This window comes from Notothenia rossii (genome assembly GCF_949606895.1).
Source record: "Notothenia rossii genome assembly, chromosome: 4".
Classification (NCBI taxonomy): Eukaryota; Metazoa; Chordata; class Actinopteri; order Perciformes; family Nototheniidae; genus Notothenia; species Notothenia rossii.
This window is the reverse complement of record NC_136902.1, coordinates 76,954,333-76,967,497: the sequence shown is the minus strand read 5'-3', so window position 1 is coordinate 76,967,497 and position 13,165 is coordinate 76,954,333. Positions and strand designations below refer to the sequence as shown.

General features: G+C 44.3%; 1 protein-coding gene across 3 annotated transcripts in view; it reads right to left on the bottom strand.

Moving 5' to 3' along the window:
• sipa1l3 (signal-induced proliferation-associated 1 like 3) overlaps nucleotides 1-13,165 on the bottom strand; it is a 70,449-nt gene that overhangs the window by 2,255 nt on the left and 55,029 nt on the right. For 2 of the 3 annotated variants that reach the window (XM_079676582.1, XM_079676583.1), the window contains exons 9-22: nucleotides 12,641-12,798; nucleotides 11,030-11,612; nucleotides 10,180-10,278; nucleotides 9,889-10,064; nucleotides 7,014-7,265; nucleotides 6,247-6,420; nucleotides 5,346-5,470; nucleotides 4,490-4,605; nucleotides 3,963-4,405; nucleotides 2,423-2,647; nucleotides 1,988-2,150; nucleotides 1,381-1,555; nucleotides 990-1,166; nucleotides 312-438 (exon numbers count right to left, since the gene is read on the bottom strand). In XM_079676582.1, coding sequence (XP_079532708.1) covers nucleotides 312-438; nucleotides 990-1,166; nucleotides 1,381-1,555; nucleotides 1,988-2,150; nucleotides 2,423-2,647; nucleotides 3,963-4,405; nucleotides 4,490-4,605; nucleotides 5,346-5,470; nucleotides 6,247-6,420; nucleotides 7,014-7,265; nucleotides 9,889-10,064; nucleotides 10,180-10,278; nucleotides 11,030-11,612; nucleotides 12,641-12,798 — 2,993 coding nt within the window. The remainder of the gene's footprint in view (nucleotides 1-311; nucleotides 439-989; nucleotides 1,167-1,380; nucleotides 1,556-1,987; nucleotides 2,151-2,422; nucleotides 2,648-3,962; nucleotides 4,406-4,489; nucleotides 4,606-5,345; nucleotides 5,471-6,246; nucleotides 6,421-7,013; nucleotides 7,266-9,888; nucleotides 10,065-10,179; nucleotides 10,279-11,029; nucleotides 11,613-12,640; nucleotides 12,799-13,165) is intronic. The other variant, XM_079676584.1, reaches the window with a different exon arrangement.

Here is a 13,165-nt window from a genome sequence, read left to right as displayed (position 1 = left end):
ACACACACACACACACACACACACACACACACACACACACACACACACACACACACACACACACACACACACACACACACACACACACACACACACACACACACACACACACACACACACACACACACACACACACACACACACACACACACACACACACACACACACACACACAGTTTACTAGTGAAATACAGAGGAGTCAAGAAGCTGGGGATTCAGTTCAAAGCCTGACAGTAGATGACCACCAGGTGGCTGCAGAGACACACAGTTCTCTGGCTGCTCTCATCTACAACAAAGTGAGGTTCAGTTACCCGCTGAAGGTCGGCGTGGTCCGTGGAGTCTGAGGAGTCTGAAACTGGACTGGACTGACGACGGGTCTCATGTCCGGACCCCCACCCTGCGGCTCCGTCAGTGAGAAGGGGGAAACTGCTCTTTGTGCTGCAACAGACATAGAACCACACTTTGTAAAAAGCTGCATTGAAGAGGCTTTTTTCCCCAGGTTTCCCTCGGGGTACAAGACACAATCACAGCTCCTGGCAGCAGGTGAAGTTTAGGATCGAGTGTTGGCTTGAGTTTAGTGTGTTTGTCAGAGCTTTGTGGCTGCAGAGCACACCAGGGACAGGAGAGAGAGACAGAAACAAACAGTGGCTGGGACGGAGAGAGAGAGATCGTCTACAAGGTTAAGACCATCGTACTGACATCTCTTTCTTTCCCAGGAGTGTCATGTGACAGAAGACAACATCCAATGTCCCACATCCAACAGTGAGTTGAATGCTTCTTATAAGAAGGTTACAACTGAGCATTAATAATTTGTGGGGATTTTGATTTGTTTAATTCAGCAGTAAAACCATACATGAATTGTACATACAGGTTTGAATTATTCTTTTTGACATTTCTGTTTCCATGATTTCTCTGCATGTGTAATGTTTTGTTGTGCATATTACAGTTTGTGTGTGATTTGAATGGATGCTTTTGTGAGTTGAACAAACCTAGTCTTGAGGTGTCTGCTGCCTCACCTTCGTACACCTTAGCAGCGTTAACCAGGCTGGACCACTCGAGGCCGCAGGCTGTGTCAGGGAGAGGCATCAGCCCGGGGTCCAGCCTCCTCAGGGGGGGCACTTTGTCTCTGACTTCAGTGAGAGACAGCTCCGAGGCAGACAGAGGCACTGAGGGGAGAACAGCTGCAGTGAGTGAAATGACCTCCTCGTGAAACAAGGACACACTGAAAGGTAGTGGAGCTTATGTAAGCAACAAATAACGTGTACATAACATTCATAATAGGATTGTTTTCACTATTAAGCTCCTTGTCTCGCCACAGAAGGAAACTTGGGAGCTTATACTCAACACAGCACAGGTTTTGTCCACTCTGTTTAAACTCACCCTTCTTGCTCAGCACGTGGACGTTAGAGACGGCGTGTTTGCGTGTGGGCAGCGTGCACGTGAACAGGACGTCGTTAGGCGTTGTCGGGTTCTCAGAGTTAGCGAAGCTCGCCTCTCTGCGCCCGCTGCACAGAGACTCGTCTGAAAAGGTGCGCTGCAGAGTTCGTCTGGGAGACTGAAAGGAGGAAAAGTGACGGAGATCAGAGCGTGTGCAAGCTCATCAAAGTAACGTGCGCTTACAGGTCACATCAAATATATGCATATAACTATGTCACATTTCAATTTGAACTGCTTCCCTCCGGAGGGCGCTTGAGACTCCCATAAGTCTACAATAATGTATTTGTCCATAGTGCATATCTATTAAATACAAAGTGAATCATACAGGGCGACGCAACATCCCATAAGTCGCTTAATTTACACATTAGTACTTTGTGTCATAAGCCTGTTGGACTGTATATAATGGCATGATTCAACTTCAAGCCCTCCCAATGTTTTTACTTATTTGTAAACTCATATTGATGGGGGAATTTGTGCCTTGTGGACGATATAATTGTTCAAGCAAACTAAAGCATTACTGATCTAACTGAGGTGTTGGTCTGTTCCTCACTGGGTCTCTTTGGGGCGTCTCCCCCACGTTGTCCATGATGATCAGTTTCTTCAGGTCGTCTTCGATGGTGCTTTTGTACGTCCGTCGTGGAGAACGCAGGTCCCTCAGCGAGGCTCGGAGCCGAGGCTGTCCAAACACGTTCTTTGAGTTGGTGTCCACCTGCCTGAAGACACGAGACAAGAGACAAGAGACATGAGCACCAAAAACACAAAGGGTATCTTCTCCCAACATCTAACCGTTAACAGATCAATGTTTCAGTAGCTGGTTTTAGGCTCAATTAGCACTGAAGACACTCAATACCATAATCTGGTATGATCAAATGTTGAATTAGAATTTGTATTTAATATCATTATTTACATTGTGAAGCTTTTCGGTACAGTCCCTTTAACAGAAGAGGGAAAGGCTCTCTTCTGAAGCTCTCAGTCACTAACTTACTTCTTGCTGCTGTCAGAGCTGGTCGTCGTGGTGATGTTTGAAGGCGAGGAGCCGTTGTCGTCATTCAGCCATGGGCTTTGTCTGCTCTTTCCATAAAAAGCCTTGGGAGCGGAGCTGGACAGAGGGATGGAGCTTAGATGAGAGGAAGTTGGTGTCGTCGTAGCAGCGCGGACGGGCCGGGCTTTCTCAGCTGTCGGAGTCTTGTAACCCTGCGGTGTGTAGGCCCTGAGAGGACACACAGGTGTACACCGGGTTAATGCATCACATTCAACAACAAACTGCTCTCTCTCTCTCTCTCTCTCTCTCTCTCTCTTTGAAATAGATGAGACACGTGCTAAATAGGAAGTGAGAGGACACAAAGGATTTGAAATGCGCACCAAGTGTAGCACTAGAGGGAAAGCCTTTTCAGTTTTTTCTGAAGTGATGAAACATTTTTATTTAAAGAACATTTTCAATTTAAAATAAGATAATCAGATCACAGAAACGATTGTGCAGGGAAAAACATTTTCTCCACAGAAGATAACTCCATTGTTTGAATAAGTCTTAATGCTAAGCTCAGCTGACCATGTTGATCTCCTCATTCAACTCTCGATCACAAGACCTAAACTCTTCCTTTAGAAAGACCTTTGTAACAACCATGTGATCCTCTGGCATGTAAGGCTGGCATACACATATCATTTCAAAAAGGATGAAAAAAACGATATTAAGTTTGACTTTTCTGCTCTCTTTTGCCTTTCCCCATAAGCATCATTTATTCTCGTAGCATCGTCCTTTCCCCCTCTTTATTGATTTATGTGCAATTAAAGTTGAGGTAGCGCTGTCTGCTTAACAACAGCATCACACAGCTATTGATAGCAGCTGAGGAACACATCAGAAGAGTTAGGAACTTCCATCATCCATCAAGCGACCAGACGTGTGTTTTATCCATCAAACCAATTCTTTAAAAACACACAACCAACATTTTTTTTAAAAACTGCTAAATTACCCAACTGAATTATTCATCATTTAGAAGGCAGTCTTTCTTTTGAAACCTTCTGACCAAAACAAAACATCAAAACCATCTGTCAAATTGTTCACAATACCTGCGATGAATCATCAGTGTCCTTCGGTTTTGACCTAATATCTATATTTTGTTGATGTTTCTAAACACCCCAGGCACAGACTGCAGCATCACAGTCGGTTGTACTGAGGCTTTAAACACAGAGGGTTTTAATCCAACACAGAGAGGACGAAGCCTTTGAACGCATGTGTGCCTTATGTCTGCATGCATTTATAATGTTGGGGGAAGGAAGAGCAGAAGGGATCACATGATGCAGCTGTGTGTTCCACCAGGTTTAAGCTGCTTTGCATCCTTCATGTACCCTTTAAAGATAGAGTCGTCATACTATTGTGGTGGCACATAATGGCTGTTTCATTCATTTCATTCTTAAAGCTTAATATTCACACTCTCAATTAAGATGAACAGCATTAAAGGTTAAGGTATCATGTTAGAGAAATGATATCATAAAAGATGCATCACATCAGAGAGTCGGCGTCTCACCTGGGTTTGAAAGCATCCATTTTTTCAGCGCTGGATCCAGGAGGCGGGAACGTCCTGGTCCGGTACCCTTTGTTCTGATTGGCTGCAGCTGGTATGATGGGAGACGACTCCCGCCTCCTCCCCTCCCCGCTGCTGCCGCTACTCCTCCCCACCGACAGCTCCTGCCCCCCCCCGTACGTCCCGAAGCACTGCAAGGGCTTGTGGCTGTTGGGCATGTTCACGAGGCGGGTGTTGTTGTAATGGGTCGAGGCGTCGATGCCGCTGTCGTTGGACCCCCCCTTGTTGAGATGGTCTGGGTCAGGTTCTGTTGGGTCGCCAAGGCAACCCCCAGGAACGCGGTCACCTACAGGTCCCCCGTCGAACCAGCGCTCGTCGCTGTGTCCGCTGGAGGCGTTGCTGGACAGAGTGTTGCTGCTGGAGTGGCTCGAGTACTGAGTCTCGCCCTGTAGAGGACAAGAGAGAAACATTCAGAGACACTCAGGCAGGCAAGGAGAGAAGAAATGAGAGCGGGAGGTGATATGTCTGACCTTGGAGTTTCTGTTTGGAGAGTCCTTCCCCGGGACATCCTGTCTGGTCGGTCTCCTCTGCCCCCCTCCACCACCCGGCCCCCGAGACGACGACGCTGGGATGTGCCAGAGGGGCTCTAGACAGAAACACACAGACACTCAGAGGATTAAAGCAAATGACACTGAACCGCCATGGTTGGATAAGAGGATTAAATACTTATAGCACATTTAAACACTGACCACCAACACACCCAATCACACCGTCATCTCTACTCGGCTATCTACTCTGTGTACTGATAACAATAATATTTAAACAATTGAATACTGATATCTTGGTAATGCACTTTGATATAGTGTATACAAATAATCCAACACCTCTTAAGTACATTTGTTTTTACTTTCTATTCTCACCATGTCACCATCCCACAAACATACAAGTGAGTGTAATTCATTTGCAAAGATACAACGCACAATAAATGTAGTTAAGGTCAAGTATGATTAACTTACAACCTGTGTTTACATTTCTTGGCCACAGCCAACAGTTGCCAGCAAATTTGGAGCAACTTTAATCAGTGATTAGTAGTCTTGTTTTGGCCACCTGATGAATGCAAGTCTAAAATGATTCAATCTCTTTTAGCTCGGTTTTTGGTCTCTACCAAAAAATGATCTTCTTCACTATGTCAACCAGCTAGTCAGCTTTCCTTTCAACTAGTCCGCTAAAATACATCAGGTTGCTGAGGTCGACAACGGATAATACCTGAAAGTGCATCGAAGGGACAATATTGCAGGCCAAAACAAAAAAAACAAAGAGCGAAAGAAGGCTAACGCTCTAAAAAGCGGAGTCATGTGATGGCAGGTGTTTTTAAAGGTGGTGTACCTGTTTTGCAGCGCTCCATAGTGCTCTCCTGGCTGGTGAAGCCTGAGGAAGACTCTCCACTGGAGGTGACGTCCACACTGAGGTGAGGCTCATACGGCAGCAGGGGGCGTTGTCCTGCTCCATATCTACACATCATATAGGATCATAAGAGGAGGGGGAGGGCATTTGATTAATAAACACATACATACTAACATGATTTACATGCAACTAGTGAAAAATGTGAGTTAATTAGATGTATACATGCAGTAGTTTTATGTCCTGACTTTACGCACGCACACAGACGGAAGGAAATATGTTCCTAACTGAAACTAAAACACACTAAAATTATTCTCTTAAGAAAGCCCTTAAAATGTAGAGCTTGGATTTGAATTTCAGTTTCTGTTTTGCATCCTGATGGCAGTTGAATAAAACACATTTCTCCGGTTGGGTGAGATGTTACCAGCCTCCACACAGTGAGGAAGAGCCGCCCACACAACAGATCCTTCCTCAGGGAGACAGTGTGTTCGTACACGTCTAACTGCAGATCTGAACACATTACTCTGCCTCATCTCATGAACACAGATAATCCACCCCTAAGCACACAAAACTGTTGTAATGAGTAATATCGGACATGTTTAGTCAAGATTACAGGAGTAGCGGCAGGGAGGTCTGAAAACAAAAGGCCAAACACACACACACACACACACACACACACACACACACACACACACACAACACACACACACACACACACACACACACACACACACACACACACACACACACACACACACACACACACACACACACACACACACACACACACACACACACACACACACACACACACACACACACACACACACACACACACACACACACACACACACACACACACACACACACACACACACACACACACCTGTCGGGGGAGGGTTTGTAGCGTACGAAGGGGCCCGGTGTGATTCCAGGCGGCCCCATCGGGGAGAGGCCGACCAGGCCGGAGGAGGGCGAGGAGAAGCTGGCTGAGGGGTTCCTGTAGGGCAGCATCCCTGCAGGAGACAGGCTGTAGTGGTTCTCTGGGTAGCTCACCGGCCTGCAGGAGAGAGAGAGAGGGGGGAGAGAGAGAGGGGGGGAGAGAGAGAGGGGGAGAGAGAGAGGGGGAGAGAGAGAGAGGGAGACGGTAACCAACAGAACAACAGAGAGACCACAGAGAGGGTGTTACTAGAACACATGAAGCTATTTTGCTAGATTGAGTTATAAAATGCTACAGAGCAGACAGCTAGCGGCAAGCCACCTGCCTGTCAATCAAAGTGGACAATACCTTAACTAAGCAGAGTTCAAATGAAATTCTTGAATATTTAGTTTTAGAGGATCAACCAAGTTACGTTACAAACCTGTTTTAATAAAAATCAGCAAACTGTTTTGCTCATTTTAATATACATATTTGTTAGAGTACATCAGGTTACTATCAATTATCATTACCAGATAACCCAGATAAATTAATTAAAGATATTGATGCTGCCACACCAAGTCCTACCCCTAATCTCTTTCAATAGATTGTCTGCCTTTCTCCTTTATCACATTGCCCCCAAAAGGATTTCACAGCAAATACAAAATAACCCAATTGGGTCTTTTAAGTAATCTAATGATACTAAATACATTGTGCACCGTCATTCTGAGTCTCACCTCTTAGAGTTTAGGTGCTGGGGCTCCCGGTAGGGAACAGGCATCAGGGTCTTGTGTGAGCGGGGCAGGGGAGGAGGTGGAGGGCCCATGGGGGCCCAGCGCTGCTGGTTGGGGGCACTGTGGAGCCCTGGAGGAATGGGGGGGCTGTCCCATCGCCACGTGGGGCGAGGGGAGGGTCTGTAGCCGGCTGCCAGAGGCTCAGGTTCTGGCTTCTGCTCCATGGTCTTCATCTCATACTCCTCTGTGCAGCCCCTGAGGAGACACACCACAAGGGGATCAGAAGCCTGACACTCAAACATCCTCACCTTTCCACCATGATTTGGATCAGCTCAGTAAAAAGCAGCAGCATCCTTTCTGCAGCTTTATTAATCAACTCTGTGGACTCCAGCCTGATACCCAACCTAAATATGTTTTACTCATCATTATTTCATTCACACAGCAACTGACAAGTAAGGGCATAATGCATCAAATATGCATAGAGGATGTATTTAAGATGAGAGGCCAAGAGAAGGGGGGAAAAAGGGATGAGAGAGAGAATGGCAGTCATATGCCGATTTTTTTTTTATGATATTCATTGCAATTTTGAAAGAGTCTAAGGAACTGTCCTATATTACAATTATTTTGACCAATGGCTAAAATATATTCCTTTACTGTAATAAGAAACAAACAAAAAAATTATGATTTTTGAGTCTAAAACATTTTTGCTTAAGGCTGACTTCAATAATTTGAACTACGAATACTTGTTGTTGTCCTATCCAGTATGAATGTCTCATGACAATTGCACAGCAGTATTTTTTGAATAATAATGACCTGTTTAATTATATGAATGTGTATGAGTTAAGAGATACAGGTGGGCTCTGTCAAGTGTCGCTAGTGGCTAGCTATAAGTCAAATAACAGCAACAAATTGTAAGCGGCATTTTCTTTACCAGAAAATATTTCCAAATAAATTGTACATTGTGAACAGTTTGAAATATTCTGAAAAATGTAGTTTTTTTTAAAGATAAGTAAAAATGCACAAAATAATGCTTTTTCTAGGCTATAATTATAATAAATCAATCATTTCAATTTAATTCACCTCAAGACTGAGTTGCTGAGACTAACAGATACAAAAACACCCAAATTAGCTAAATAGATACCAGCAGAAGTAAGAAGATATATTTTTTTTAGTGTGCAGCCTAGATTAACCGTAGAGCCTGGACACAATAAACCGTCCATCTGCTCTGTAACAAGACTGTCAAACATCAAACATAAACTGTAGAGAGATAAAAGAACAGACACCTATACATCTGTAGAAAATAACAATAGTAGTAGAGAACAAAGAATAATGGCAGTACCAAAAACAATATCCATGAACACAACACGTGGTCAGGAGGCTTTGATCAATCAAGAAATACTACCATTACATATCCATACAGTAACATAGCAGTAGCACAAACCTTAGCGAGAGCAGAGCCTACAAATGTCTTCCATCACAGCAGCGGAGGCGACAGCTGCGCACGTGGTCGAACACGACAACATCACGCCTTTCCCCCTCTGTACCCCTCCGTCTTGCATGAGCACGGCGGCGAGTCAGAGCGTAAAAGGAAAAACACTTCCAACTCCGCTTTCTCTTTCTTTCTCTCCTCCACCCACCTCGCTCCTCAGCGAGCGCTCCTCTGCCTCTCCAGCTCAATAAAGCCTGCCTCTCTCTCTATCTCTCTCCTTTCTCCCCCTTTCACTCGCTCAGTGCATTCATTTTTAATTAATCACTTCCACTCAGTGATATATATTATTTATTTATTTTTGAGGTCTTCTTTTTTTTTCTCCTGCAGATTCCAGGCCTTAATCTCATGCAATCTGCTTGCCTGGCACACATTGGCAAACGAGTCCAAGAGAGAGAGAGAGAGAGGGGGGGGGGGGGAAATGCAAGGCTCTAATTATCAGCTGCTACTTGAGAGAGAGCGTGTATATGTGTGTGTGTGTGTGTGTGTGTGTGTCAAAGGGATTTTACTTGGTGTAATTAAACTGCCTCCAACAGTAAAGATACTAACCACTGTGCGATCACACAACCAGCCACAATGACTACACACACACACACACACACACACACACACACCACACACACACACACACACACACACACACACACACACACACACACACACACACACACACACACACACACACACACACACACACACACACACACACACCACACACACACACACACACACACACACACACACACACACACACACACACACACCTACATCACCATCATGTAGCACCACATCAGCGTCTCATAGGTCTCGTTATTCTGTCTTTGTCAAGGCCGTGTGAGTAGATGAAAGGTTGGAAAAGCATGACGGCAGGGGAAAGAAATAGATGGTGGGAGGAGGGGAAGTGAGGCGATAGTAAGCTGAGCGAGTCGAGGATATAAAGGATGGGGAAACAAAGAAAGGCAGATTTTTTGATAATTCCCTAAAAATGAAAACGCTTCTTTCTTTTTTCTCTAAATGCTTCATTCCACCTTTTTCCTCTCAAACCACACATCGTTCTTTCTCTCTGTTCGCATCGCTTCCTCTTTTCACACACTCCCACACAAAATCCTCTCTGAGCATTGGAGTCTGGCCTCTTCCATGCTTTTCTCTCTCTCTCTCTCTCTCTCTCTCTCTCTCTCTCTCTCTCTCTCTCTCTCTCTCTCTCTCTCCTCTCTCTCTCTCTCTCTCTCTCTCTCTCTCTCTCTCTCTCTCTCTCTCTCTCTCTCTCTCTCTCTCTCTCTCTCTCTCTCTCTCTCTCCAGCCTGCTAACACTCTGCTGCAGCCTTAACATCTGTATTCACCAGAGCTTTTTGAAAACCTCATTAGTTCATCTTCAAAGATATTTCTACACACCTGCGAGGCCCCCCCTCTTCGTACGGAGGAATGATGACGACTTTGACCGTGACCGAGGTCCTCAGCAGGTCGATCATCTGCTCGTGAGTCAGCGTGACCGCGGCCACCTTGCAGATCTCCACCAAGCGACTGCCCTGCCTCAGCCCCGCCTGCCACGCAAAGCCATACTCCTCCACCTGCAGCAGATAAATCACCAACAACAAGGTCAAGGCAAAACAGGCACATTACGAACAGCCAAGATTCTTTGTAAGTGAAAATTCCAGATCTCGTGTGGTGGTCATCTGGCCGTACCTCAGCCACAGTGCCGTCCAGGCGCACATGGAAGCCCAGCTGTCCCAGTCCGTTTCTTCTCAGAGTCATATCCACCGTCTCACATCCCACCGTCAACGACTGGCCAGGGACGGGACAAAATTGGAATAAGTAAATATTAGATTTACAGAATGATCATGTCCTTATGTCTCTAAGTGCCTCAAAACAAAGGAAACATCATAAAATTACATCTTAGAAGGATTTTCACAATATGAAATGCTTCTTATCAGCTAGAGAACGTAATTACAACGTCATTAAAAAGTGAGTTCATCTATTAGGACTGTATTATACTTTTGAAGATGACAAGCAACCCTGCATATTTCTAGTAATCACTTTCACAGTGGATTTTGTTAATAATCCTGAATTTCCAGGATGCTTAGGAGTGTTTTCAAAGAAAAACAAAAGCAGAACAGAGGTGTAAAAACCGAAAAAAATTCCACCAATGTTCAAAGAATCACATATTAACAAAATCAGATACTTGATAGAGAATAATAATGGTGTTTTTTGTGCTGTGGGGAAAACATTTGAGTCCGGATTATTTAAATTACCTTTAATTTAAGGTTACCAAACAAAGGATGTTTACTGTGCCTTAATTCACAAGCATAGGTCAAGAAATGAGGAAATGGGAAACAGGAGGATGCAATATATTTAAATGTTTTTTAAGGACGCAAATGAATTCTAAACTAAACTTCTAAACTTTAGGCCTCAATGGAACACAGTGTTTCTGGATGATAAAATATAAACATAACTGTGTTTGTTTAGATACTACAACAAACTACAGTCCCAACTCAACAAAAGCTATATGTCTTAACCAAAAAAGATGTTTGCTCACCTTTAACCTCTGCACCACCTCCCGGATGTCCTGTGCAAACCCCTCCGGCACGCGCACGGCGATGTGGTCTCCACGCCCGTAGAAGATCTTCAGCGTCAGCCGCTCCGGACTCCAGCCGATGACGTCCGCACAGAAACAGTTAAACACCACCTCTTTAGTGGAGCAGTCTGTCAGGAGGACGTATTCAGCCGATAGACCCAGGGCACAGGGCAGCTCAGTCCCCCCTCCGCTGAAGTCCTGAGCGTGGACCCTCCAGGCGATGGCCCCTGCGGCCCCTAGCTCCGCCCCCTCTCTCGCCTTGGAGCGCTCACGTTTCTTAGATGCGAGGGAGATGAGGTTGTTGAGCTTGCCGGCGGTGTCGAGCGGCGTGCTGCTGACGTAGTTCTCCGCCAGGTCTCTCAGGTACTCCTGCCGCGTTCGGGTCGCCATGGTGTGAAACTTGTCCGACTTGTGCGCTGCGGTTTCTGCATTGATAACTTTGGCTAGAAGGAAGTTACGAAAGGTTTCTGGATCGCGGAAGGTGACGCCGCTGGGGATGGGGGGGCCGAAGGGAGGCACGTCTTTCATTCTCGTCACAGCAGCACTGAAGGGAAAAGGGACACAGGTTTGAATGGTGACAAAATGTCATTTTAAAGATGTATACCCGAATATGAACTAGGGCTAAAACTAAAGATTGTTTTTAGTATGTATTAACACGCCCTTTAAGAGTTTGGTCTATAAATGCTAGAAATAGAGAAACATTTCCATCACAGTTTCTCAAAGTGCCAGATAATATCTTTAATGGTCTTGTCATTTGATCTTAGAACAGCAACCTCAATTGGAATTTTTTAAAGTAAATTAAAGACCTATCTTTTTAATTTGGCTTATAATTTGGGGCAATTGGAATGTTTTAGTAGTATCACTGTTCATGTTTGTTTTATGGTTCAGTGGTATAACTCTTTCTGTTTGTTTATACCTTGTTTTTAATTATGTTCCTCATTTATTATTGTCATTGTCATACTCTCAAGGTTCAAGGTTCAAGGTTCAAGGTTCGTTATTGTCAAACTAACATAGCTACAGAGTAATTATGTTATTGAAAGACTTAGGTCACAGGCTTCTCCAACAATGCAACACAATAATACAGATAAGCAGACAATATTAAAACAATATTAAAATATACTATATGAAAAGTAATACAAAAAGAAAAATAGTTTTTTTTAAAAGTGGGAAAAAATAAGTGGAATAGTGCAATACGAGTCTATATACAAGTTATTGGAATGATATATTAGATAATAGATACATAATTACTAAGTAGCAGATGAATGTTATGAAATTGACTGAACAGTTTGTAAAGCACTTTTGGCTGCGTCAAGCATGAAAGGTGCTATATAAATAAAGTTTATTGTTATTAGTATTATTATTATTGTTTTGTCAGACCCAAAACCCACATCAATTATTGATATGATATAAAACACAAAAAAACACAAAAACCCTCCATGATTAGGAGACTGAAATCCACCCTTAACTATAACTTTAATAGCAAATAGTTTTCAGTTTAGTAACTAATCCTTTATTGGACTAATTGTAACATCCAGAACATAAACACGTGCTGGTTCTGTTGACAACATTTACCTGTAACAGGTGCTTTCAGAGCAGGGGTTGTGCACACGGACAATCACAAAGACGTGCTGGAAGTGGGAGCGGATGTTCTGCGGGGTGAAAGGCAACGCTCCTGGCTCCTGGAAGATTATGGTGACAATGTCGTTTCCTATGTGCCTCTTCCTCAGGAGCTAAGGAAGAAGAGAAGAAAAAAAAGTACTAATTAATGAAATGAGCTAACATGACTGACATCGGCACAAGGGACTCATTCAACGATAGAGTCTGACAAGGGAAATGAGAGATTAAGACGCTCAACACCAACAACCAGCGCTTTATGTAATTTGTTTTTTGGATTCCGTGTGGGCTATTTGTGTCTGTGTTAGCTTGTCCGTCTATCTGTGTTCGTGTAAGAGGCACAGAGTGCAGGCTGTGTCTGCGGAGCTGTGCTTGCCAATCCTCTCCTCATCAGCAGAGGGAAGTGTGAAAATACCAATGATGTAATCCTGCCCACCATTTTTGCCTCAAATACACACATTCTCCAGCATGGTGCCACAGGAG